General features: G+C 34.6%; 3 protein-coding genes, 1 long non-coding RNA gene and 1 other non-coding gene across 12 annotated transcripts; 1 reads left to right on the forward strand and 4 right to left on the reverse strand.

Annotated features, from left to right (window-relative positions):
• Nucleotides 1-2,125: 2,125 nt before the first annotated feature.
• LOC140007575 (uncharacterized) lies at nt 2,126-5,971 on the reverse strand. 4 transcript variants are annotated; one of them, XR_011814871.1, is made up of 6 exons: nt 3,640-4,653; nt 3,219-3,432; nt 3,061-3,142; nt 2,845-2,957; nt 2,474-2,753; nt 2,126-2,369 (listed from the first exon to the last, which is right to left on the reverse strand). It is a non-coding gene; the product is annotated as an uncharacterized lncRNA (long non-coding RNA). The 4 variants fall into 4 exon arrangements; XR_011814873.1 differs by lacking the exon at nt 2,126-2,369 and adding an exon at nt 5,370-5,971 and having other exon boundaries at nt 2,429-2,753; nt 3,640-3,756; XR_011814870.1 differs by lacking the exon at nt 2,126-2,369 and having other exon boundaries at nt 2,429-2,753; nt 3,640-4,633.
• Nucleotides 5,972-6,405: 434 nt separating this feature from the next.
• Nucleotides 6,406-10,839, reverse strand: LOC140007576 (SUPPRESSOR OF GAMMA RESPONSE 1-like). The gene is made up of 6 exons (XM_072050284.1): nt 10,632-10,839; nt 9,307-9,439; nt 8,884-9,070; nt 7,713-8,290; nt 6,978-7,289; nt 6,406-6,893 (listed from the first exon to the last, which is right to left on the reverse strand). The coding sequence occupies exons 1-6, from the start codon at nt 10,637-10,639 to the stop codon at nt 6,840-6,842; spliced, it is 1,272 nt and encodes a 423-aa protein (XP_071906385.1). The 5' UTR covers nt 10,640-10,839; the 3' UTR covers nt 6,406-6,839.
• A 1,828-nt stretch (nt 10,840-12,667) lies between these two features.
• Nucleotides 12,668-12,739, forward strand: TRNAD-GUC (transfer RNA aspartic acid (anticodon GUC)). The gene has a single exon. It is a non-coding gene; the product is annotated as a tRNA-Asp (tRNA).
• A 293-nt stretch (nt 12,740-13,032) lies between these two features.
• LOC140007580 (serine/threonine-protein kinase STY13-like) lies at nt 13,033-17,975 on the reverse strand. Of its 4 annotated transcripts, XR_011814875.1 has the most exons (8): nt 17,171-17,975; nt 16,776-16,905; nt 16,461-16,656; nt 15,280-15,404; nt 14,968-15,126; nt 13,574-13,962; nt 13,328-13,382; nt 13,033-13,241 (listed from the first exon to the last, which is right to left on the reverse strand). XR_011814875.1 is itself a non-coding variant. In XM_072050290.1 (7 exons), exons 2-7 carry the CDS (start codon nt 17,293-17,295, stop codon nt 13,648-13,650), a joined length of 1,050 nt encoding a protein of 349 aa, XP_071906391.1. In that variant the 5' UTR covers nt 17,296-17,352; nt 17,443-17,974; the 3' UTR covers nt 13,384-13,647. The 4 variants fall into 4 exon arrangements, 2 of the variants coding, with proteins under 2 accessions (XP_071906391.1, XP_071906390.1); XR_011814874.1 differs by having other exon boundaries at nt 13,033-13,382; XM_072050290.1 differs by lacking the exons at nt 13,033-13,241; nt 13,328-13,382 and having other exon boundaries at nt 13,384-13,962; nt 17,171-17,352; nt 17,443-17,974.
• Nucleotides 17,976-22,262: 4,287 nt separating this feature from the next.
• Nucleotides 22,263-24,965, reverse strand: LOC113722982 (ribosomal RNA-processing protein 8). 2 transcript variants are annotated; one of them, XM_027246229.2, is made up of 9 exons: nt 24,683-24,965; nt 24,500-24,561; nt 24,031-24,082; nt 23,497-23,611; nt 23,303-23,397; nt 23,037-23,143; nt 22,825-22,939; nt 22,708-22,752; nt 22,263-22,605 (listed from the first exon to the last, which is right to left on the reverse strand). In XM_027246229.2, the coding sequence occupies exons 1-9, from the start codon at nt 24,905-24,907 to the stop codon at nt 22,534-22,536; spliced, it is 888 nt and encodes a 295-aa protein (XP_027102030.2). In that variant the 5' UTR covers nt 24,908-24,965; the 3' UTR covers nt 22,263-22,533. The 2 variants fall into 2 exon arrangements, with proteins under 2 accessions (XP_027102030.2, XP_071906402.1); XM_072050301.1 differs by lacking the exons at nt 23,303-23,397; nt 23,497-23,611.
• Between the last annotated feature and the right edge of the window lie 132 nt (nt 24,966-25,097).

A 25,097-nucleotide genomic window follows, 5' to 3' on the forward strand; every position in this document is an offset into this window, starting at 1 on the left:
AAAATGGTAAAATCTTAATAAATTTATTTTCTGGGTCACAAGTATAAAAATTAAAGTTGTATTAACATAGAATAATCTTTGAAAATTATAGTAAAATTACCCATATGTTAAGTTTTGTGACTTTCAAACATACTTTGTATCATTTACATTATGGATTTGTATCCATATGTTTTCTATCAAACTCTTTTTTTATTGGCAAATGGTAAGTAAATTATTATAAAAGGGCATTTTATAATAATCATAATTTTTAATAGATGAATTTTATGTAAACTGTTAAAATTATGAATTCACAAACGACTAAATCTGACTACTTTATGACACATATTAGTCTAAATGACTAAAAAATTACTGTAATCATGTACACGTTGATTGTTGAATTGAAATTTCTTTTATTACTAGTACAAGTTCTTCTAATCAAAGCAAAATAAAATCAAATATCTTTTCCTTTTGTATGCAATAGTTATGCTTAATAGAAAATTATTAAACCATTTTTACAGTACATACTTTCTCCTAAAATTTGTAACATTTACCATGACCTCTAACCTTGACATTGTTATTTAATTTACCTTCTAAATTTAATTTAATTTTCTTATATTAATTGTTATACTAAATTTATAATTTTTGTTATTATATTATTTCTCATTTTGTTTAGGCTTTTACTCTTATTATTTCTTGTGTCTCAGATGTAAATTTATTAAAACTTTATCATTTTATTATATTCATAGGTGTTAATTTATAAAAATTTTGATATATAAACAAGTAATATTCTATATATAACTAGGAAGATTTGTTGTTATTATTATCCAAACTTTCAAACTTTTCAAAAATTGAAAATAATTAAAAACTTATAATACGACAAAATTTTATTACATATTTTACGAGATTATGTGAAAAGTCAAACTTTTTTCCATAGTATTTTAAAATATGTAAATAAATTTTTTTAAATGTTAACTATAATCTTGTATTATACAGGTATATTATGAGTACTTACTAACTAAGGTACTAAAAATTAATCATTAATAAAACATCTTATCGTTATTTCAAATAAATTCCCTAACACTAGTTTGAAATATGTTTTAAAGTAAAATAGTACATGTGTCTCATAAATCAGTAAATTTTGATTATTAATCAATTTTACCATGTTATCAGTAAGAATTACTATTTATGTATTAAAACTTACTATTACATGAATTAAACTTACACTATAAAAAGTAAGTTTGGGATATAAAGTAGTAATTTATTTATTTAAAAAGTAAGTTTAATATTTATTCCAATTTACATTTTGAAGTATAAAAGTTACTAATTTATTACTGTTAACTTACTATTTTAGATGGAAAACTTACTTTCTTATTTTTAAGTGTTATCCTATTTAGGTGGATAAGCCTATCAAATAATCAAATGGCCGCTAAAAGTAAATAAAAAATAAATCGAAAATGGTCATATAAGTGTTATCCTATTTATGTTTCAAAAAGTAAATCGAAATAAAAATGAAAGTTACTTTTTTTAAAAATTAAATTACTACTCTACATTCGAAACTTAGTTTTGTGGGGAGTAAGTTTAGTTCAAATAATAGTAAGTTTTTATAGATTAATAGTAAATCTTGTTGAAAGAATAATAATTTGGTTAATCATCAAAACTTACTAGTTTGTGGCATAAATTTACTATATTACTTAAAGAAACTTATATGAAACAAGTATTAAGAAGTTTATTTAAACTAGTGCTAAGATTTTTTTATTAATGGTTGAAACTTAATATTATAGTTAGTAGTTGTTGGTAACATAAATGTATAATAATGATTGTATGTTTCATTCATAAATGTTTTGCGTTTTAAGCATTTTAATAAATGTATGCATCATTTATAAATGTTATGTGTTTTAATAAATTTATTTTCTAGGTCACAAGTATAAAAGGTAAAGTGATCGTATCTAATGTAGCGTAATCTTTTAAAATTATAGTAAATTTACCCATATATTAAGTTTCGTGAGTTTCAAATATATTTCGTATCATTCACAATATGGATTTACATGCACATTTTTTATGAAACTTGCTTTTAATTGGCAAATAGTATGTAAATTATTATAAAATGTCATTTTATGATAATCATAATTTTTATAGGTGAATGGAATAGGTGCAAGATCTTGATACTGTACTACAACACAAATTTGGGGATAAGTACAAGTTTCAGGCATCGTCATTTGAATTTGACGAATCTCCTAACATTCCTAAACAACCGAATGGGTAACTTTCATTAATGACGTTTTAAAGCCTAAAAAACCGTGTGCTGAGTATTGTATAACATGAGTATTTGAGTTGCTTTTCGAGTTCTGCTCATCAAGTAAGCCAGTCCAATTTGAAGTAAACAGCAAAATCTACATGCACAAGACATTTGATATGAAATTGGTATTTCAAAATAGGAGAAAACGGCTCATTTTGAGCATCAGAATGAATCTAACTTTTAATAATTGATACTTACGCATCAAAATTAAGCTGGCAGGACACTAGATATAGCTATCTAAGCATGACAAGATTACATGGCCAAGAACTGAATTTAGAGCACAAAGACTTTGGCTTCAGAAATCTGAAGCAATCAAAAGGCTAGTAACTTGATTTGAAAATTTGATCACCAGCATCAAGGGCTCTAATATCACTATCAAAAGCTTCAGTTTGGATTGACATTTCTGGTTTACAAACCCAAGAGCACTTGGATGCTAACAATATCTGAAATTTGATCACCAAACTTTTTTCCAAGCAAGCTGAAATTATTCACATTAAAACAAGTAAACACCAGAAATTGCAAACTAAGGAGATTATGTTCAGATTTACAATCAAAACGCATTAAACTACCTTCGAAGAAACTTAAATCATCCTAAAAGCTTTGAGCAAAGACGTGCAAAAACATTTGTACTCTCTCAAGAATAAAATTCCTTAATGGTCTTGGCTGAAATCTGGTTCATTCACTACAAAACCATCACAAGATTTGTATTAAAAAAAGGCCACAACAACACATAATCATAGCAAATAAATAACATAAAACTTAGGCGTGAAGAAGGAAAAATGTACCTGAATACTTTTCATCTCCTAACAAGCTAGTGTTTTGTACATGACTTTGGATTAATGAAGGATTGCATGCCCACATTAATGCCTATACAAATGCAAATAGAGCACCATTATATTTCATGCCTTCACACAAAAATAAATAAAAGCAAGCTACACATTACCTGACCAGGAAGAATGATTTGAAACCAATTACTATCCATTAATTCCTTATTGCATCCATGCTGTGAATCTGATTGCAATAGGCCATCGGATGATCCTATCAGATTCAAATTTACATTCTCAACATTATTGGGTGCCCCAACATGATCATAATTGTGAGTTTCATATGCATCTGTGCACACTTTAGTACATTTTCGTCTATCATGTCCAAATGACCTACGGGAAAAAAATTGCCAAGCACAATCCATAAACAATAAGATTGAATTTATAAAGGCGTATATGAAGTGTACATATATAACTAACATTTTTGGCCTTCTAACATAAAGCCAATGAGTGGATGAAATTTAGCATTGCTCATTCATATCTGGTTTTGCAAAGCTATTCTAACCGTAGAATAAGTCAATTTTAAGAGTAGGTGATTACTTGCAATTTTTGCATCGTCTTCGCTTTCGCTTGTGAGTGGACTGTTTTGCCTTTTGTCCCTTTGTAGCAACAACAATTGGACCAAGAGAAAGTATGGACCAAAGTGGAAACCTTTGCCTGGGAATTCAATCGTATCGTTGGAATTGAGAACTAAATAAGAAGAAGACAGATGACTTTAAAGAGATAGGTGATACCCGAAAGTGTTTCAGGAACCCAAAACCATTTTCAGCAACCCAAAATCATTTTTAGAAACCCGGTGATTTTTTCACTTAAATATGTAAATTTTTTACTTTTAGTATTAGTAAGTTTAGTTTAAACATAAGTAAATTTTGTCAAATAATAAGTAAATTAAATTACTCAAAGTGTAAATTTCTATTTCTGACTAAAACTTATCTTTCAGGCATATACTTACTAGTTTGAATTAAAAACTTACTTATCTTCTCGACTTGGCAACCCGTTTCTTTTCTAGGTATTTTATGATTAGAACTCCATTCTCTCTATATTACAAACCATCATCAAACTAATTGAAAACCTCAATTCTCATATAAACCATTCATCTGAATTTTGTTCCAATCAACCCATTCAACAGATTTATGTTCCAGTCTAATCGTTATGATATAGCAATGGCATTAACAAGCTATTTTGACTCTCCCGGTAAGGGTTTACGTATTAGTAATTTTTTAGGAGGAAGATGAGTTATTCACATGTCCAAAATATCGAAACAACCAGCATAATCTAATCCTTAGTTCAATGAAAGTCACAAATTTGCGGGTCGGTAGATTAGATTATGTTGAATGCCTTTGGCTCTTTACAATGAAATTCAAAATTTTTTCTCATGACAGAGCAAAGACGGTGATATAATTGATTGTGTCTATATGTATCAACAACCAGCATTTGACAATCCTTTGCTCAAAGACCACTGGATTCCGCAGGTTTGCCCCATGCAACACCATTCAAAAGAAAAATAAACAAAAAAATGCAAAAAAATGAAGTATGTATAACACCATAATTGATTGATGGTCGGAAACTGTTCTATGAATTTTCTCTCCTTTCCTGACTGAAGAAGAGGGAAGATGTGATTCTACAAAATCTACACGTATCATAGGATGGTAATAAGAATTGCTTCTGCAACACAGATTTACAAGAGTAATAATGGCCAAATTTCCGTGGCATTGCAGACGTTACAATGGAGTAAAAAATTCAAGAGGCTGATAATAAATTTCCATAGAAACAACAGATTCGCAACAATGATTCTAGATCAGTTCAGTTCAATAACATATGCTCCATCAAGCGTATCAACTTAGAATTCCAAAACGGGAGAAACTTCTCTTGCCTGAAGAATTCAAGTTATAAAGCTCATGTTGAGTTACTAATATATTAGTAATTCTCACCCGCACAGAGTAGCAATCACAACATACAAATTTCTCTTTGACATTTCACCAAACATCTTATATGCATTCACAAATTAATCACATTTAACTTAAACGCCTGGTCTCAAGTCCTTTCCTAGATGTTTCACATGGCTATTAAACATATTTTACCCGTAGACAATCAAAACTACAACCATTTCCTAGATGTTTCAACGGACATTTTCGGCCCCAAAATTGCAATAAAATCTTCAAATTCTCAGCCTTGATTTCCCAAAAAAATCTTGACAAACAAAACAAATGAAATATAAATAAATTACAGCAATATAATCAAACGATTTCAAGAGAACATGATGATCTAACCTCGTCACTGCTATTTTTCATATGCTCTTTGGCTGGCTACCACCGTCGCTAACCCTTTTGTTGTGTTTGCATATGGCAGCACTCAAACCCAACCGAACGATGAGAAAGGATAGAAGCAAAGTGTGAACTAAAGATGAAAATTTTGAAGTGAGAAGATTTATTCAATTGTAACAAAGAGAAAGTGTGGATCAAAGTGGAAACCTTTGCCTGGGAATTCAATCGTATCATTGGAACTGGGAACTGAATAAGAAGAAGGTAGATAACTTTAAAGAGAAAGGTGATACCCAAAACCGTTTTCAGGAACCCAAAACCGTTTTTTTACTTAAATATGTACATTTTTTACTTTCAGTATTGGTAAGTTTAATTTAAACATAAGTAAATTTTGTCAAATAATAAGTAAATTAAATTACTCAAAGTGTAAATTTCTATTTCTGACTAAATCTTATCTTTCAGGCATATACTTACTAGTTTTAATTAAAAACTTACTAAAGTTAATATTAATTATTTTAATATAATATTTAAAAAGTCACTAAAAGATTTGATCTGTCACTAAAGGTAATAGAAACCTATAATAGCAGGTTTCCCTAATATTGTTACCATAACTATAGGCACTGTAGCACTGTCCAATAAACAGATAACAGTGTAGTAGTTCCTCAAGTGTACCAGTGAAGCACATCACTAGAAAAGGCATCCGGGAAGAAGTGCAAAATCGCTGGATCTGCTGCTACGAATGGTGCCCTATCGCAATTTTTGTTCAAAGTAGAGGACGAGGACAGACTCTTCATCATTTCTGGATTCCCAGAAGCCCCGAGACGCTGCTAACATTTGCTCATGCTCGATGCGAATCAAATTCCTCTAGACAGTGACAGTGAAACAAAAACAGCAGTATCCTATCGCATTGGTGCCCCATTTCACTCTTTCTGCTATCCTATTAAAAAGGTAATCCATATGCACAAAATTTAGGCATAGAGTACGCTGATTATATTAGCAGCATGAGATGAGCTTTGTCAATAAATGATTGAGGTTCCACATGGGATATTAAAACAGACCAAGCTTTTAAATCCCATAGATTTCAAATAGCAGAAATGCGAACATTTACAAATTACAGACCGAAAAGCACACCGAAAGCCGAATGTCTGACTGAGTATAATATAGTAGTAAGTATCAGACTCCTCATGAAACTTTCAGCTGATAATGATCAACAAGAACAGGGGCCAAAGGCCTTACGACCAAAATTGGAGTTATTGTGCATTTTATCAGAGGACGTGTTTCCTTAAACGGACTTGCAGTTGAAACTCCGCGGCCTTAGCAGGTCTGCATCCTGTTAAGAGGTTTAACTACATTTGCCAAAAGCATAACACGGGGAGGCCAAAATCTCAATAATCTTGAAACTATCATTGTTGGTGCAGGGACTAGGGGAAGAACAAACTCTGGCCCTAGAACAGCATAAGAGTGACTCTCTCTCTCTCCCTATAATTTGTCCAGCCAACTAAAAACACTGTCTTGAGAACCAAAATTCAGATCCTGCACATGTAGACCCAAGATGATTTTCAGTTTATTTAAGATAGAGATCCAGAAGACTTGTCACAGAGTAAACAAAGAGCTTACCCCAAGCTGAAAGTCCGGTGGAGAATCCAGTTCCAAGTTCTCAAGTTCAGCTATTCCACAGGCAGAGCTCCCAACAACTTGTGGCACATCATTTGTATTGCGAGTAAGACCGCCGAAAGGCCCACCATCAAGTCCAAAATCACCGGAAAGGATCGATGAATCAATAATCTCATTGCATAAGAGCAGCTCATCCACACCATTTACGTCAGCAGCCTGGGATTCTCCAGCCAACCAAGTGTTGTGTTCTGTCTTATCTTTTACTTGAGCATCAGACGAAGAAGAATTCAATGCTTCTTTGACAAAGCCCATCTCCTAATTCATGTTATAGCAACTAGAATGAGAACTAAGTTCTCAAGTTGATAGTATAAACTAAACCCATGAGATACTTGTTCCTAAACATTCACAGCATTCAGACAAAGATAACATGATCGATAAGATTATCCTGTACTATACGCCTTTTATGCCACATTAGCAAACAATTACTTTCTGGAAAAATCTTGAGAATGTCAAAGTGAAGAAACGTACTACTTTAGCTGTACAGCATTGGTCTATTCTTATATTTGCTCACCCTACTGATTAACATGATAAAAAGCACCAAAAAAAAAAAAAGAGTAACCAGTTGCTCAAGCATTACTTTTGTTTTTCGTATAATACCATTCAGTCTTAAGTAACTACACAATCTAAGACATTATTTAGCAAGGCAGAAAAACATATTTACTCAAAGTTACTTCAAACCTGAAAAGATGGTTGCATTGAATAATCATCTGTGGCATCATCAAAGGAAGGGGTTTCACCAGGACGAGGTGGGTCAGGAGCAACTATCTTAGGAGTCCTGGGACTGGTTCGAGACGTCCCAATATCATAATCCAAAATTGATGGAGAACCATCATAAGCATTATGTTTATCACTTTGCTCGGTTGTTAATAAAGCATCATGGTTATCACTCTGCTCAATTTTTATGGAAGTATCATTATTATCCACTTGCTTGTGCTGCTGATAGAAAATCTTGGAAACCACATATTGTCCTTCTTTTTCATCTTCATCACTTCCTAGATGATACTGATGCATAACCCATTTAGACTTATCAGGTTTGGAACCTCTTTTTGAAGTTCGGTAGAGAACCATTATCTTCTTACATCCTTTTTGGATCCCATTGTCCATAACAGTTTTGGTTTTACCAGTCTTATGCCAGCGGACTTGCTCGTTTATCAAGCTATTTTCGATATGAATTTTACGACGCTTCCGCTGGCCAGTTGCATATGCATTTGTAGTACGGTAGAAGAAGTGGACAGTGCTTCCGTCTTTCTTAGCACCTGAAAAGAAGTTAAGATGATAATTTAGAGACGTAGCCACAAGACTAAATGAACCCAATAGAATTGGTCTACTCGTGGTTGATGCTCAACATGATAAAAAATTTTGTACTAATAACACATTCAATCGAGTGAATAGGAGCTATCAGATTGACTGAAAATGATGATAACTGCAGGCAATAAAAAGAAAGAAAAACGTAATTGAAATAAAATAGTTTGTCAGTAGCATTAAAATTGGTCACACCAAAAACACGATTACATTAAAGTACATCTAACAGCATGACAATTATGATTATTCCCAGTTTCAAGTAGAGAAGTATTCACAGCAACATGATCATGCAATTTTCTCACAAGGTTAATTCCTATTGTGGACAACACAAATGAGACAAACTTAAGTCAAATTCTCCAGCAATGGCATCAAATTGCTGTTGCTTCAAAGTTTTAATGGGTATCATCAGTGCACATCCAAAGCAGAAGAGTATACATTTTCCACAGTAGTCTTTTGGTTCAAATCCTTCTCAGAAATCAAAGTGCTAATGCTATCACAAAATAAAAGAGAAATAGCATTCATCTTTAATTAATGGGAGTTTGTTCACCTGGAAGATTTTCAGGATGAGTATAACATATTCCTTCATCACCCTCAAGTGTTGGAATGAACTCATCAATGAACTTGTGGGACTCCGAGTTTCCTACCCCACATTTTGCTGCCAAGTGTTCTAATAACTCTGCATCAGATGGGTCAAACTTTACACCAGCAGGCAAGCCAGGCCATTCATGACAAATCTGAGAGACCAGGCATTATAAGAAGTACATCAAGAGCATGCTTCCAATATATATGTCAACCTCACTTTTAAAGAATAAAAGAAGGCTGTCAAGTCTAAAATGCAATTAAGTCTACTTGTATATGGACGCTCAGCACAAATACTGCATCTCAAGAAAGACATTTTTGTGAAGAATAATTAGCACACAAGAAAAATAAGCTACTAGAAAGTGCATTGAAGGAAAAAAAAAAAGCTTACATCACTGTTATCAATTATATAGTGACACTTTGGGCATTCACGATTTGCTCCACAATCTTTGATTTGATGTGCAGTGGGCAGAACGGCATTTTTCACCTTTGTTGCAAGTCCTCTGCTATCAATAACCCAAGACCTACATCAATCAGTTTGAGTTAGACTAAGTTGGAAAACAATAGACAGAATTCTATTTGCCCAGAGAAGTAAAAGTAGAGAGGGTGCAGAACAATAAAAGCAGCAATAGCAGAGCAACCATGAAATTTGTCCCCACCCCAACTCTGCTTGTAGGGAGGTTAGCAGAGTATCCGTGCCCAACTCTCTAGCCCTCCCATTTAATCTTACCCATTGTTAGGCTTAGAGTCTCCCTTGAATCGAAAATCCAAAAAGATACAGAGATACCAATGTAGATCGTCTGATTGGAAAAAAACCACTTTCATGCTAGTTAAGAAACGGACAGTGAACAAATTGAGGAATGAAAGCAGAACTGAAATACCGAATATGCATGAGTACATTGTAGAAGTTCTACAGGGGAAATGGCAAATTCTTTGATATCTAATCTGCGATGCATTGCCTGGCCAGACTCGACTAACAAATGATTGCCTTATCTAATGGTTTCTTTATATTACTGAAGAATATCGTAGAAGGTACTTGAATGCTTCTAGTAACCTATCAAACACATTATAAACCAATCGAAAACTAGGCATGCGACCTAAAATTAACCGGTACATCCAAGCAACGTTGATATGGATAAAATATTGTCCCTTGTTATAAAATTGATAAAAATCCACCACCGGCCAACAAACCAGCTCCTTTTTTTTTTTTTTTATCATTCTCAGTGTACCGGAAATGTAGCTGAATCAAACCAAAATCCTCACAATCCGGTGGTGGTCTAGCTGACATCTCTGGCTATCGTCGACATGTACTAAAGATCTTAATCCATCGTCAGATAATGAAAATTCTCTCAACCCCAAGTTGGCTAACCCACAAAATAAAACACATTGGAATAAAATCACATCCGACTATCAGACGAACATCAATATCTCAGCTTGTCACACAACCTTTCCCAAACAACACATTAATGACTAAAATAGATAACACAGAACCCCGGTAAACAAAAGATCACAGCTTTCAGTACATTCTATCTGAAACGTCTCCCGTGGCTTCGGACCACACCCAATGATGAAAATCAATTCAGGAGACTTTAATAGAAAACCTTTTTCATTTATTTAAAAAAAAAAGAAAATAAACCCCTTTTTTCTAATGTAAATTTTGATACCGCTATGGTAGTAATAGATACAGGGGAGGTGTTTGTGTGATTTTTTGTTTACCTTGCCATGGCGTTCAACCGATACTACGACACAGAGAATAAGTTGGAGGAAATAAACGGGCGATAGCTGAGAAGCAGCAGCTGAGCTGACTGCCTTTTGTGCCTCTCGCGTAGTTTCACAACACACTCTCTCCACTCGGCTAAGTAACTCTAGTCTCATCACAAGAGAGGAGACTAGAGGAGATTATTGAGAGCGGTGTGGAAGAGCGGGAAAACTTAGTCGCGGGAGGCTTGGAATCCGAACCTGTAGGTCCGGTTTAGAATCTCGCTGTTCACCAATGCTTCGAGCGATTAGTAGTTTTTTCCCTTACTTTTAGTTTAGGTATAATATCAGAAGCTTGCTTTGAAATTTCTTCTAATATCACTTAACACTTTTAAAATTTTAAAAATATCATTTACCTCCTCTAATAATTGTAAAAAGATTATATTAACCCTCGCTTAATACATAATTTATATATCAAATAAATAAATTTAAAAAATTAAAAGAAGAATAAGAAATGAAAGTCATTTTCTTCTTTTTCTCTTTTCCCCAATATTCTCTCTTATTCATTTTTTAGATGATTATACAATATTTTATTTGTAAATTATAATAACTTTAATTTTATTTATCATTTACTTCTTGTGATTGTGAAAGAATGGGACATGATTTATTTACTTATTTTAAATTTATTTTTATAATGATCAGTACAATTTAAAAGATTTAGGCACGAGTTGAGAAGAAGTTGAAAAAAATAAAATTTATAAGAACTCGATTTTGAGTATATAAAGTTCAATTGATGCAAATGTATTTCTGTGTAAATATCTTTTTTTATTTTTCAAATTTATAATTTATGGATTATAGCATTATGATATGACAATATTACTAGAGATTATTTTTTAAGTGATAATTTTTTTGAAGTAAAATAAGGTGATGTACGAATATTTTCATTTAGTATTAAGAAGGTAGTTTAACACTTTTAAAAATTTTATTACATAAATAACAAAAATAAATGAAGTAAATGATATTTTAAAAACTTTCCGGGTACTAATTGATGAAACAGAGAGAAACCGCCCTTTAATTTATATGGCCCACCGTTGACGAAACCAGACTCCGAGGCTGGGGTTCGGACACGGGCTGCCTCAGCAAGTGGGAAGTTTGCGAGGGAAAAAAGTGGGAAGTTGCCTCGGTAGACGATATTTTAAGTATCAGCAGTATCAAACGGTAAATTTGGCGGGGCCCTCTAATCTTGCTCTCCAAGTTATATTTATGGAAACGTTTACTCGTACATATGTAATGCATTACGCATGTATATTCATTTCTGTTATGGTCATAGGAATCTGTTTGACGCTGAATTCACCTTTTCGTACAGTCGCTTTCAATCTACACTCTCGAGTGAAGTGAGGGGCAAACCACCAGCCAACGGCTCAGTGGCCATCAGGGAGGGAGGGACTTAAGTCTCTTTTTGGGTTGTCGGTAAGGTTTGAACTCTTACCAGCAGTGAAAAAAATCTAAGAGTTGTGTCATAATACTCCTTTGATATAATTGGATTTGTATACTCACTAGCCCTTACAACAGCCTCCTTAGGCTCCCTCCCTTAAATTAGGATAGAGTAAGTTATACAAATGTATCGTTGCTGATAAAAAAAAAAGGGTGAAATGAGAGGCAAAGTGGGAAAAGAGCTCCATTTATTATTTTATTATTTTAGCTGATGAAGTGATGGAGAGTGGATGCCGGAAATTTCTTGCAATGAATAGATGCGAGTGATGATGGATAATTGATTAGTGTAAGCTGTAACTGGATTTTTATTTTTTTTTTTGTGAATTATCATCAATTACTCTTACTCTTAATCTAACTTATTCTAACGGGTAACCCGCTATAACTGAATTATTCTGCTAATCTTCTATATATAAACTGGGAGTCGGATTGTGAGAGTCTGCCGAAGAAAGCAGGAGGGGACTTCCGTCCGCTTACGTGGAAGCTGGCTGTCTGTTACTACATTGGTTCGTTTTGTCACGATTTTACGCGTCATTTTAGTCACTGGCCGAAACCATCAACCTGTCGTTGTAGTATAGTGGTGAGTATTCCCGCCTGTCACGCGGGTGACCCGGGTTCGATCCCCGGCAACGGCGTCTTTTTGTTTTTTTAAACCCCTGACTCAGCTCCGCTCTGGAAGGCCATTTCATTTTCTCGGATTGTTGGCGAAGGCCATTTCATAAACGCTACTCTCCGTAAATCCTCTCCTTCCATAAGCATTGTATCGTAACAGTGTAGTGGTTGTAATGAGCAGCTGCTACCACCATTTACATTACGCTGTTTCAAGTCTTTAACGCTCCTTCACTATCCCGAACGAAGACGGTCCCCAAAAACCAAAAAAATAAAATAAAATCACAAAGAAAAATAATAATGAATGGCAACTTCAAAATGCAATCAATTTTGTTGAAAATCTTTTAGCATCCTGGATACTTTGTTTACAAGAACAGGTTCGACATTCATTTACAAAAGTTGCCGTAAAATAGTTTAGGACTATGATAGGATGGAGAAAGCAGCACTAGAAAATCCAATAGGCAGCAGCTGATGGCGAGGCTCAAGTTCCCGGTAGCTAAAAAACCTCTTTGGAAGCTGCCCTCCTGCCTGCATGGATTGTATTGCAACCCAATTTTATAGTGTCATATTGTAGTTCATATATAAAATAATGGAGGTAGAGGCCTTTGGATGACCTTATTTTACAACCACATCACATCACATCACATCACAGCGACCCCGACTCCATATCTAGAAGAAGCATTCAGCATTTTAGTCAGAACCAATCAATAATAATATGTTAAAAGGGGTATGTTGTCATGCACCTTCGGCAGCAACATTAAACTTACATGGCAAGTCTACCTAGCATCTAAACTAGTTTTGAGTCAAACTGGCATAATCTGTGAATATATGCTATTTAACATTTGTGGCTACAAGTTCACCTCGGCTTTTCCGGTCGATGGGATAGTTGAAGCCTTTGTACTGCTTCAAACCAAAACGTCACCATCTCCCAAAATTAGCAGCACTGGTCAAAACAGAAGAACAAACCTCTTGGCTTGCCATCCATCGCGGTCTTTGGGGTTTCTCCAGCGTCGTCCCTTTTTGCCATCAAGGAGCTAGTGCCTGGAGACTCTGGTGGCAAGATAGCATTCTCAGAAGTGAAAATCCGGGCTGGTATGACAGGTTCTGGTGGTGAAATTGTTGACAGATAATGCAGAAGCATTTGTATTATTTGAGTGAAGTTAGGCCGGGCATTGGGATCCTCTTCCCAACATGAAGTCACAATTGAAGGCAAATCCCCCGGAAGATCATCAGCACTTGGCCTCACATTCTGAAACCAGATGTCCAAATGGATTTTATCCAACATTTCGGCGTGCACACAAAATTTTCGATCTTAATATTTCCCCCATTAACAGGTTTCGGGCGAACAACAAACATATAAACGAGAGAGCATCTTAATTGCTAAATGCAGCACATGCCAATTTCTAACCCTCTTCCCTGTACTGTTATGCATTCAATTCTGAAACTACTGCTCCTTTAAAACAACTCGCTACAATTTCAGTATTAATCAGTGGCTTTTGGCAGTAGTGTTATATTAAATGGTACTAGCATATGTTCAATTCCAGTAGTTAACAATTTCCCACATAAAGATCCAAAGCTTCCTCGTCAGTTCTCATATATAGCAAATTTTAGCAAAACAGGTATCAAGTTTCTATGGTGTCAGCAAACAAATTGCTCTAAAATCTTAAAGGAATTCAATAATTACATAGAAGTGCAATGTTTCCAAGCTTATTTTAACTCTTGGCAAAGATGAGGAAGTGATTAAGTTTGATTCATATCAATATCTCTTGACGTGGCAATCGGCAAAAACTATGAGACTGAATTTCTCTCCCTCTCCCTTGTCCCAAAGGAAGTAACAGCTAAAACAAAAAATCAAATCAAATCAAATAAAGAAGACATAGTAAGTACTGAAAACTTTGGTTTAATGTCAATGATCTTTGATCTCCCCTTAGGTCTCTCATAATTACAAGTACTCTCTGTTGTTTCTGAAATTACAAGAACCTTCCTTATGAGCTATTATGGCAAATGAAATCTGCCCTTATATATAAATTTTTTATACTAACTACCCTGGTTGCGTCGTCTAAGAATTGCAAATAATTGTTTTTTACTGTCAACAGCTTCTAATAATGTCGCAAACAGGAAGCATATACACATAACATGAAATAGAACTACAGTGAATTTTGATGTAATTCAGAACAGAAGAAACAAGAGGTTGCGATTGATATGATAAATCTCAAGGAGTGTGTAACTTCCAAAATGTTAAAACAAGAATTACCTTGAAAGCTGCAGCATAAGCTGCCTGCAGATTTGACATTCCTTCGAATGGCAACTTGTTGAGGATAAGTTCCCAAAGCACAATTGCAAAACTATAAGCATCCACCTTGTGGTTATAATGCTTTTTCTCTCCATGCCTCAATGTGACTGTGCTGTAAAGCTATAATTCAAAAAGGAAAAAGAGACTGTAATTCATCTTACATGCTGCCTAATTAAAGATGAAAATTTAAAAAAGCAAAAAATAAAAATAAATAAATGACTATAGACAAATAAAAAGGAATAGAAGTAAAAGCTTAATGGTCCATCCAAATACCTCTGGAGCCATCCAGCGATAAGTTCCAGTCTCAGCAGTCATCATCTCTGTCAATGACTCCTCTCTTGCCAAGCCAAAATCAGCCAGTTTAACAGTTTTACGATCCGCTGTCAGGAGCAAGTTTTCTGGACAGCAGACAACCAGATTATCAAGCTTTTTCTCAAATAGTTTCATATGAGCATGCAAAATTAATGAGAAAGCAATCAAGAAAGATAAAGAGAAGGCGGCCAAGAAACCGGCTGTAAGATGTAAATCAACATATTTGTCTCTAACAATATATCCCTCGATAGCAAAGATATAAAACGATGAAACTCTCAAGATAATTTGTCATTTTGGAACACTTTCAACATTTTCACCTGTACAAGACTAGGTTGAACACATAAGAAAATATGCATGATTACCATTTGGTCCATTACTCATAGACCCAAAAGAAAAATGTCCAACAGTGAGATAGAATGTTGAACTAATAGTAGCGTCCTAATTCTTCTAACTCAGAAAGTTTAGCACCTTTAGTGGAAACACTTCAATGAGGTAGAGTACAATTTGATAGACAGGATAGAGTATAATATTTGTTCTTCACAGCCTGCACACCAAATCCTTAATTACCCAAACCCACCTATGATATGAGGATGTCAGCAGAACTCAACCCTGACCCTTACCTTCAATTTGACAAAATGGACAAAGATCTTCAGATGGCATGAATGAATCAATGTTTGGAGACATGCTCCAAGCATCCTCCATTAAGGAAAGAGTTGCGACAGTGAGGACAGACAGTCATCCTAGTGGCAGACGACTTTGAAGAGCCAAAACTGAACTGATTAGTTTCCCTCAACAAACCATAAAAGCAGAATAAAGTCCTCAAAGTATAATATGTCCCCACCACTCATCAAATTGCATAAACAGATTCTCATGTTGAGCTTCTCAATTAGCAGGAATCCTCGAACAAAACCTAATGCTGATCATTCAATGTGATTCTAGCCATTGAAGCTTATGCTAGCACTTTTTACCCAAATGACAAATCATTCTATGTGCATCAGAAAAACAGGCAAAACTGGCTATTCAAGAAGTAGGAGGAGATGAACTTCTAAGACAATGGTATGGCAAAAGAAAATTTTAAATAAGCATCTACACTGGCTAAATTTGTATAAAAAAACTCAAACTAAAGTGTAACTGATGACTACCAGGTTTTAAATCGCGATGTATGATCCCATGAGAGTGTAAACATTCCATGGCACGAGCTATATCAAGTGCAAACCCCATTGCAACGCGCGTATCCAAGCATCTTGGGCGCAAATCAAGCAAGTATTTCCTTAGTGTCCCACCAAGAAGAAGTTCAGTTACAATCACCATGACAGGCTCTTTGCAAGCTCCAATAAACTGTAAAGACTCAAAATAGCACATCATTAGGTCGGTGTACAACTAAAAATCAGCCATCTAGCAGTTGATCCAAGATAAATTCTTTTAATAAGCTAAAGTTGGTAAAATGGTATATGAACCTTCACTAAGTTCTTATGTTGGACTCTAGATAACATGGCAACCTCTCTCGCAAATCGGGCGTCCCTCTTGGCAATCTCCTCTGGTGTCTCCCCTTTGTGAACTTTGATAGCAACATTCTGGTTTTTATATCTGAAAATATTTTTAAAATCCGACAAATGAGAATGAACTACAATCCATCAATGTTCAACGTTTCTCGCTAAAAATTACTGTGATATATTAGTAAAAACAAGCCCTCCCCACAGTAAATCGTGTGAAATCTATCGTATATAGATGTGTTTATACCCCGAATATTTAATAATAAAAAAAAAAAGGAGCAACTATCATCGAAACCTGGAAGATCAAGATTAAGTGAATCTGAAAAGTGACTAAAGGGGATTTTAGTGAGTAAACTTACTTTCCCTCGTAGACTTTGGCATGAGCACCTTCTCCAATCTTCGGACCAACAAAAAGAAGCTTCGGATCAATCAACCATTTTGGGTCCAAACTGAATTCTCCCACCGAGTAATACCCATCTCCCATTTTCACCCTTTCTTAATATATATCCGAGATTCCGGCTAAACGAACTAAAACAGCTAACTATTACCAATAGCAAAGATTGAAACTTTAGAATTGTTCACTCGTCTTGAAAGAACCCAAATGAACAAACATATAAAATCAGTACATCACCATATCTGAGACAAACATCCCAACTTCATGCTCTGGGATTAATTGCATCCAACACTAGCAATAATAATCCCACGATTATCGACTTCAACAACTCAAAAAAAAATCTGTCAAGAAGCAGAAAACATCAACAATAATATGTTGGGAATGATAAGAGTACTAAAGAATCAGCGAAAAAATCCTCCAATGAGCACGGAGAATTAAAGAATACAGATCAGTAGTCTTTTAGTGGCAAGAGGAGTAAGACTTTTGAGAGTTTATTTAAGCTTTTTTTGTCACCGCGTAGTAGTAGTACTACTATTTTTTTTCCTCTCGTGTATTCTTGATCTGCAAAGATAAAGCCGCGGCGGAAATTGAGTCTATGTCAGAAGAGCTCTATTATTTTTGTCTTTTGGAATTATTTTATGGAGTCCAGAATATGTACAGACTACAGAAACAAGAGGAAGGGAGACAATCAAGGTTAGAATGGGTAGAAAACAAGATGCCGCTGAATAAATTTATCATGTCCTAATTATTTTGGGTCGGGGTAATGATACGGGGTATTCTTACTTCGGAGTTAAACTAAAATTATTGTACTTGCACATGGAAATGGATCCTCCACAAGGGACAGTACCGCTCCACAACTGATAATGACGGCCAAATTTTTTTATTTTTTATTTTCTGCCTTTTTTCCAGTAAAATACCGCTAACTAACCACTCTTTTGAACTACTGCTGCTACTCCCTGTGCTGTATAACCTTTTTTTTCTTTTGTTTTTAACTGACCCGTCATAGTAATTCAATACTACAATACTTAGGAGTAAACAGTAATCATATTCGGTGGCAGTTTTCTTTTGTTGTTGGTTTGTGTTCTTATGAGTCTTTTAAGTTTTACAATAGTAATAGAATTAATCTTCTATATATTAACAGTGTATATACTTGCATCATTTAATGATGTATGACGCATAAACTGAATTTGAATTTAAAACTCAAATATTATATATGTATCGTATATCCAATCATAATAATATACACAACAACAACAGTGTATATAAAATATACTCATAATAATAATAATAATGTGATTTTGGGGTTGGTTTGAAACTCTGGGTCACCGGAGTCATTAATTGTTAAGTGGTAGTAATAATCTCTGGTCTCCTAAACCGAAGCAATTGTTTTGCATTTTAATTTGGGGATAGAATTAATGTTTTTGGCATTTTGTTTTGAATTGGAATTTTTGGTAGTCTACCAGTATTAGTCAACAAAAGACAATTTATGCATTGCATCCGCGTCCACAAAGAGAGAGAGAGAACAGACTATTGCTACTAACATAAATTATTTAAAATTAACTTTTTATATATTGATAGTATGGTAATATTTTTTAATATTAATAGCTTTAAATGTATGCGACATTTGTATGATTTAAAATTCAAAAATTTCCAATTCATATTATGTGTCATGATTTAAACCTATTAGTTAGTATAAAATTATATTCTAACAGCATATGAAAAAAAGTTATTCAATTACTTAATATAGTATAGTAGCTTGACTTAAATAAAAAAAGTCTGCCCTTGGCCACCGCGTTTCCGTTATCGCTGTCTCCTCAGTCAACTTTAATATCCTCTCGTTAATGCGTTTATGGAGGGGAGGGTCAATTAAATTGATTGAACATTCTGCTCTAATCCGTTGCTTGCAATTTTGCAATTCTATTACAATAATAATAATGTCAATTGCCAACACCAAGTGCCAATAAAATCCTTCGCATTGACCAAATCAAACCTCCCATTTGAATTGAATATTATCTTTTATTAACAACAATTATTTAATAGAATAACTAAATTGAAAGGGGAAACAAGAAAACATATGGACCCGTTAAATCAGTAAGAAATAAATTATTGATGTCCAAGTCGACGCTGAAGAAAATGCCAGAGCACTTCAATTCTATTGATTGGTATTTGTGTATGGGTCGTCTCCTTGTTTACGATTGCCGTAATTTAAAAATGTTTATCCCAGTAAATTTCGATCTATTTTCTAGTAAATCACGGAGCAGATCCGTTTGAATTAGCTGTTTTTTGAGGTGTTTTTGAAAAATTTTACAATAACAGAGAGTTTTTAGAGTATATTTTGAGATATTTTTAGAAAATATTTTGAAATATTTAAGAGTAGTAGAGTTTTTAAAATATATTTTGAGATATTTTTTAAATATTAAAAAAAATTTAGACTACTTTTTAGAATATCTTTTAAAGTATTTTTAAAATTTGTTTATAGTATTTAAAAAATTGAAGGATCCAACTGTTTTTCTAAACCAAATTCCGATATAATTATTTGTCCAGATATTCAAATTAGAGAAGGAAATTCCAAATTTGATTATAACTACCTAATTCATCAATCACCACAAGTCTTCTTTTAATTCTTACATTTAATCAAATCGAAACATGCAATGGAATATCACTACTAACTAGTAGTAATTGTGAGCATCACCGTGTGAATACAAGAGATTTATTTAGCACGAGGATGATTGATGATGCCTTGCCGTTGCCGGTGGGCCATTGACCCCACCTCCCTCGTTCGAGCCTTTATTTATAAAGTCTCAGTGGTCCAATAATAAAATAAAGAGCGGAAAGAAAGGGCAAAAGTGCCAACTGAAGTCTGTCGGATAAGGCAATAGAGTACTACTACTTGAGTAGACCCGTACCCGGTCTACGGCCCCATCCGTAGACCCTATGGCCCAGAATTTGCTGCGTCTGTATCAACTAGTTGGTTCTCTTGTTTTTATTTGTCCGGTGTTCGTATCTTGAGCTCAACTCTGCTTTCTCCTCACAAAACAAACCAAAAGAGACCACTCAATCAATAATGATGACGTCCCTTCACAGACAAAAGCTTCCGTTAGCTCTTCCGGAGTCTTGAGTGGAAAGTCTATTCTTGAGACGTAGTAATAATAATCTGTCTCATCATGGGCCGTTCATTGCTCCTAATCCGAAGTCTGTTGCAGTCTTTTTCACTACTTTAGTTTAGTCGCGAAAAAACGTGTTCTTCCTGGACTGTCTTCACCGGCGGCTACTGTGCTCATTATGCTTTTTTTTGACTCTTTTCTTTTGAGCCTACCCTGCCCATGCTCCAAGCAAATGGCCTCTTCTATTCCAACTCACAAAATCACACGGCAGATTCTTTCCACTCTTCTGGAGCTGGGCACAAGATGATTTGTCCAAGGAAGGAAAACCAAATTTCAACGACCGGGCTTCATTTGCTTTGAGAAATTAAGAGCTTTATTATTTATTTATTATTATTCTGAATTTCTGATACGAATATTGGCTCCGGCGACGAGTTTTGAACGGATTCATACAACATTTTCTTTAAGATTTTTGGTTGATATTACTTGGGAACAAATTAAAAGAAAAAATCGGAAATTAAGCATCAGAGGACCTCACTCATCTCTTTCATGGACTTTGGTGAAGGAAGCCAAAAGAAGGATTTCTGAGTATTGAATTCCGATGGATCGTGTGGTGAATTGGGGTCCGCTAGTGGGGTCGTACACCTAACTTACCCAAGTTTTTGCTGTTGTATAATAATCTCCTTCCATTTTATTATTATTATTATTATTTTTTGGGTAAAATTGTGGGGACGAAGCTTGTGACGGAAGTCGGTGGGTTGGGTAAAGCCTTCCAGTGTTGGACCATCATGCTTCCCAACTAACTCACCGCTCTTGGTCTCATGGATTGGTGATCAAACTTCTGCGACCACCGGTCCTTGCATTTTCATATTTATATGGGTTAATCACAATTTATTCCCTATAATTTTGTGTTACTTTTAACCTCTCGAGACACAAAAATACTCATCTACTGTGCTGATTTTTTTTACCATTCTTATCTCTTTTCCAATTTATTTATTTTTCAAAATGCTATTTTTAAGCAAATAAAAAGTTTCTCTAACTAAAAATTTAGGTTGCCCATTCTCTGATCCACAAAATTGGAAAAACTCTATATATATATATAATCAGTTAATTACTAATCAGTTTCATCTATTCTCTAATTTAAGAAATTAAGAAAATATATTCGTATCCAATTTCTTTATAATTAGACAATTCAAAGTCAATAACCCAATTTTTACAATCGCTCATTATATGTTGGTTATTTGGACATTTTTTGTTCCTTTTGTCTTCTAATAGATTTTTGCTTATTAGGAATTTTTTCTGTGCAACTTTTTTCAAAATAATCAATTGGAAGTGTATTTTCTTTCACCATAGAATGTATTAGAAAATGTTTAATCTCTAACGCTCCAATAATCGATTCTTAATTTCATATTTTCTTAATTGCATTAATAGATTTATTATTCTTGTTCCAAAGTTGATTTCTAGTCAAACTTGATTTCTTCTTTCTCTGTTGTCCATTTCTGTCTCTTTCTCTTTCCCACCTCTCCATCCAATTAAAATATTATTTCAATCCCTCATCCCCCGATCTATTATTTTCAGGGCTTTTGTTTGATTTAGACCCGTTTGTCAAGTGAATTTTTTGAGCATTTATAAAAAAAAAAAATTTGAAGTGTGTAAATTTTTGAATATTTTAAAGTGCATCATTTAAAAAGTTTGAGAAATTTTTTGATGTTACTATAGCTAAAATTATTAAAAAACTTGTAGCAAACAAACTTGGTCAAAATCTTGCTTGCCAAACAAGGCTTATGTTCGCTACGATATTAACCAATCTTTTCTAATATCTTCTCGGGATGTTTAAAAAACAAATGAGTGAGCTTTTGGCTGTTTCTTAATTTCAATTTCTCTATTGAACAATTAAAAGCAGTTTATTATTTTCAATTTTTTATTGCACCACATTTAACACATATTAGAAAATGATTCAAATAAAGATCAAGACAGAAATATCCATTAGCAAAATAAGCCTCCCAGCAATAAAACACATAACTTGAACTAAAATATGGTATGGGCTATAAGCTCCCTAAAAGGGTAAATATCTGGAAGAACTAACCTCTTTTTACAGCCTGTCCTACACTTCTGCATATTAAAATTCTACACTTTCTGGGATTACAGAAGGGTCTAGAAACTGTTGATGCCACGATGGGTGATTCATTGGTTCCATGCTATCTTTTCAACAGCAGCACATCGCACTTCATCGACGCTTGTACAAACATGGCTTCAGTCCAGGCCATCTGATTTCATTTACGTTTAGCTTTTCGTCTTCCTGCAAAAAAATGAAATAAACAAAAAATCATATATTGCCATCTCTTCATAGCGTTTCTTCACATGCACATCCAGAGGATACGTAATGACAAACATTGCAGACCTTTTTCTTGAAGTATAGCAGTATAAACATTTTGTTGGAGAAGTCCTGCAAGACACCAGACATTCTTAGTTACTCACGTCAGAGATCACATTGTACAAAAATAGTACTCCTACAAACCTTTGACAAGGCGGTGAATCCCAGTTGGCATATTGCTTTTGAAAATTTGTTTGGATCTGCTCCGCCGGTACTGGGGTCAAACCTGCTCTTCACTTCTGCAATCAAAAGCCACCCACTGAAGAAAAATCAAGATCACCCATATTATTAACTAAATGTAAACAAAATCAGGCATTCCAAAACTTGAAAGAAAAGAGACAGTGTTGCATGTATACCGCGGCTTAAGAACTCTGTGTGCTTCCAGAATAAAACTTGAGTAGTTAGTTCCCATCAAAGAGAGACAAAATACTGCAACATCAACGGATGAAGAATCAAGAGGAGTCTGCAAGAATACAACAAATTAGAAAACAAGCTCCCTCAATGTTTTATAATCTAAAGACTGTTTTGAGAGAATGATCTGTAATTCTAACTAGACCCTAATGTAACTCCAAATTATCAGGTAAGCACCAGAACCACTCTTAGGATTTTGAACGAAACCCACATTCGACATATCACAAGCAATCACTGATGAGTCCTTGGAAATGAGATCAAGGGAGAAGACTTTATTCTTAACATTTCTTGCAAGACATGCATCCCCTGGAATAAAAAAAAGTTTTGTTTATCATCAAAAATAAACAAATTGAAGAACTTTGACAGTTTATCATGATTACTAGTATAATCCAGTTATATTCTTACCACAGCCAAAATCAGCAACGATTAAAGATGGGCTGTGATCCTTTAACCACTTTGTGATTACATTAACTGGCTGTTCAGGCCAATGTGACATTTGTTCTTGATATCCTGCATGATACTGGCCGTGTAATCAAGCCTAAGTTAAGCTGCAGAAAATCAAAATATGCAATAAAACAACTACTTTCAATAACATCCCATCTGATGCGCCTTTATGCAGGTGAAGAAAACATCATAGATCAACCAAAATAGTGTAAAAAACAAAAAAAAAAAAAAATCCCAGAAGAAAGAAAACCATTGTAGATGAGTAAAGTGATCTACAACAAAAATGATGCTGAAGATATACCAAAAAGCATGCCTGACTACTAAATTAGTAATATCTAATTAAATTGAGAGGAGACTGCCGTGAAGTTAGAGGTGCATCAAAATTGTGAACTGAAAAACCAACATAAAATGATTATACAGTAGGTTATACAAGAGCATATGCAAGCAAAGACATGGGAATCCTACAAAATAGTTGAAATAGGGAACATGTCTTACCATATTGAACAATGCCGGATCTTCTTTGAAATAGTTGAATGCCTCCTGTCCACTGGAATTCAAAAGGGAAAAAAAAAAGCCAAAATTGCACACGAGTTAATGCATGATATAGATTAAGATAATAATATGGAGACAGAAATTGAAAACGAAAAATGAAATAAGCTGATAAATTCTGGTACATGTAGATTTTTTTAAAAGCATCACCGAATCAAAAGGCAACAAAATTTGCAAAAGCAGGGATCAAAATAGGGAGTAGTACTAAAGAGACGAATGTTTACTCTTGAAAAAAAGGACAATCAACAGAAAATTAAGAGCACCAAAACTAATTATAGAACTTAAATTGACTATTTTTCCTGTTTGAACCTGCAATTTCCTTTTTCTTTTCTTTTTTTCCCCCCTTTTTTGCATATTCAACAACTATGTCCACGAATGAAAAGCGGCAGCAGCAGGAGCCAGAAGTGGAGCTTACGTGCAAGTGTAGAGTTTCTCATTAATCATGCGAAAGTGTCCTCCTGATAACTTCGCTTTCATCTGCAGCCACAACCATAACTCCCATTATATCCATACATCTGTTTTTTTTGCCTGACATATTATATTTCCCTCTTCCTCCCCACCCCCCGAACGATTCAGAGAGAGAAATCCAAGGAGATACCTTGTCGAGGAACGAAGACGAGAAGATTCTTGCTTTGGAATTGCACTTAACAACAGCAGCAGCTGGAGAAGACCGATTCTTAGTATTAGCGTTAAGGGTCTGCTCGAGAGAAGGAGGAGGAGAATCGCCGGCCACCTGCTGCTTTCGGCGGTGACGCTTCCCCCTCTTCCGTTTTCGGCTCCGTTGCTGTTGGTTTATTATTCCTCGCCGTTCCTCCTCCGTCATCTCTTCCTTCCTAGTCTCTCCCTCCTAGCCAGTGTAAAGTGAAGAAGGGCACAGCATGGTAGTACAGCAGGACACCTTTACCATGGGGATTGGACCTTTATATGGGCCGGACCCATCCGAGACGAGTTATATGAGGCCCATATCAAACAGAAACTTTCATTTCCCCGCCTTGAAGGCCCTGTTGGATATT

This window comes from Coffea arabica, chromosome 5c (genome assembly GCF_036785885.1).
Source record: "Coffea arabica cultivar ET-39 chromosome 5c, Coffea Arabica ET-39 HiFi, whole genome shotgun sequence".
NCBI lineage: Eukaryota > Viridiplantae > Streptophyta > Magnoliopsida > Gentianales > Rubiaceae > Coffea > Coffea arabica.

Bases quoted from the DNA above. Each gene is read 5' to 3' on its own strand.
- LOC140007576 (XM_072050284.1), bottom strand. The intron at 7,290-7,712 runs GTTTGAAGTAAC...AACATGAATTAG, and splicing joins CAATGCAACCATCTTTTCAG to GAGATGGGCTTTGTCAAAGA. The intron at 6,894-6,977 runs GTAAGCTCTTTG...CTACATGTGCAG, and splicing joins CACCGGACTTTCAGCTTGGG to GATCTGAATTTTGGTTCTCA.
- LOC140007580 (XM_072050290.1), bottom strand. From the start codon at position 17,295: ATGGGAGATGGGTATTACTCGGTGGGAGAATTCAGTTTGGACCCAAAA. The intron at 16,657-16,775 runs GTTCATATACCA...GAGTCTTTACAG, and splicing joins AACATAAGAACTTAGTGAAG to TTTATTGGAGCTTGCAAAGA. The intron at 15,405-16,460 runs GTAGTCATCAGT...TCTGCTGTCCAG, and splicing joins ACATCGCGATTTAAAACCTG to AAAACTTGCTCCTGACAGCG.
- LOC113722982 (XM_027246229.2), bottom strand. From the start codon at position 24,907: ATGACGGAGGAGGAACGGCGAGGAATAATAAACCAACAGCAACGGAGC. The intron at 23,398-23,496 runs GTAAGAATATAA...TTTTTATTCCAG, and splicing joins CGTTGCTGATTTTGGCTGTG to GGGATGCATGTCTTGCAAGA. The intron at 22,606-22,707 runs GTCTGCAATGTT...ATTTTTTTGCAG, and splicing joins TGCTATACTTCAAGAAAAAG to GAAGACGAAAAGCTAAACGT.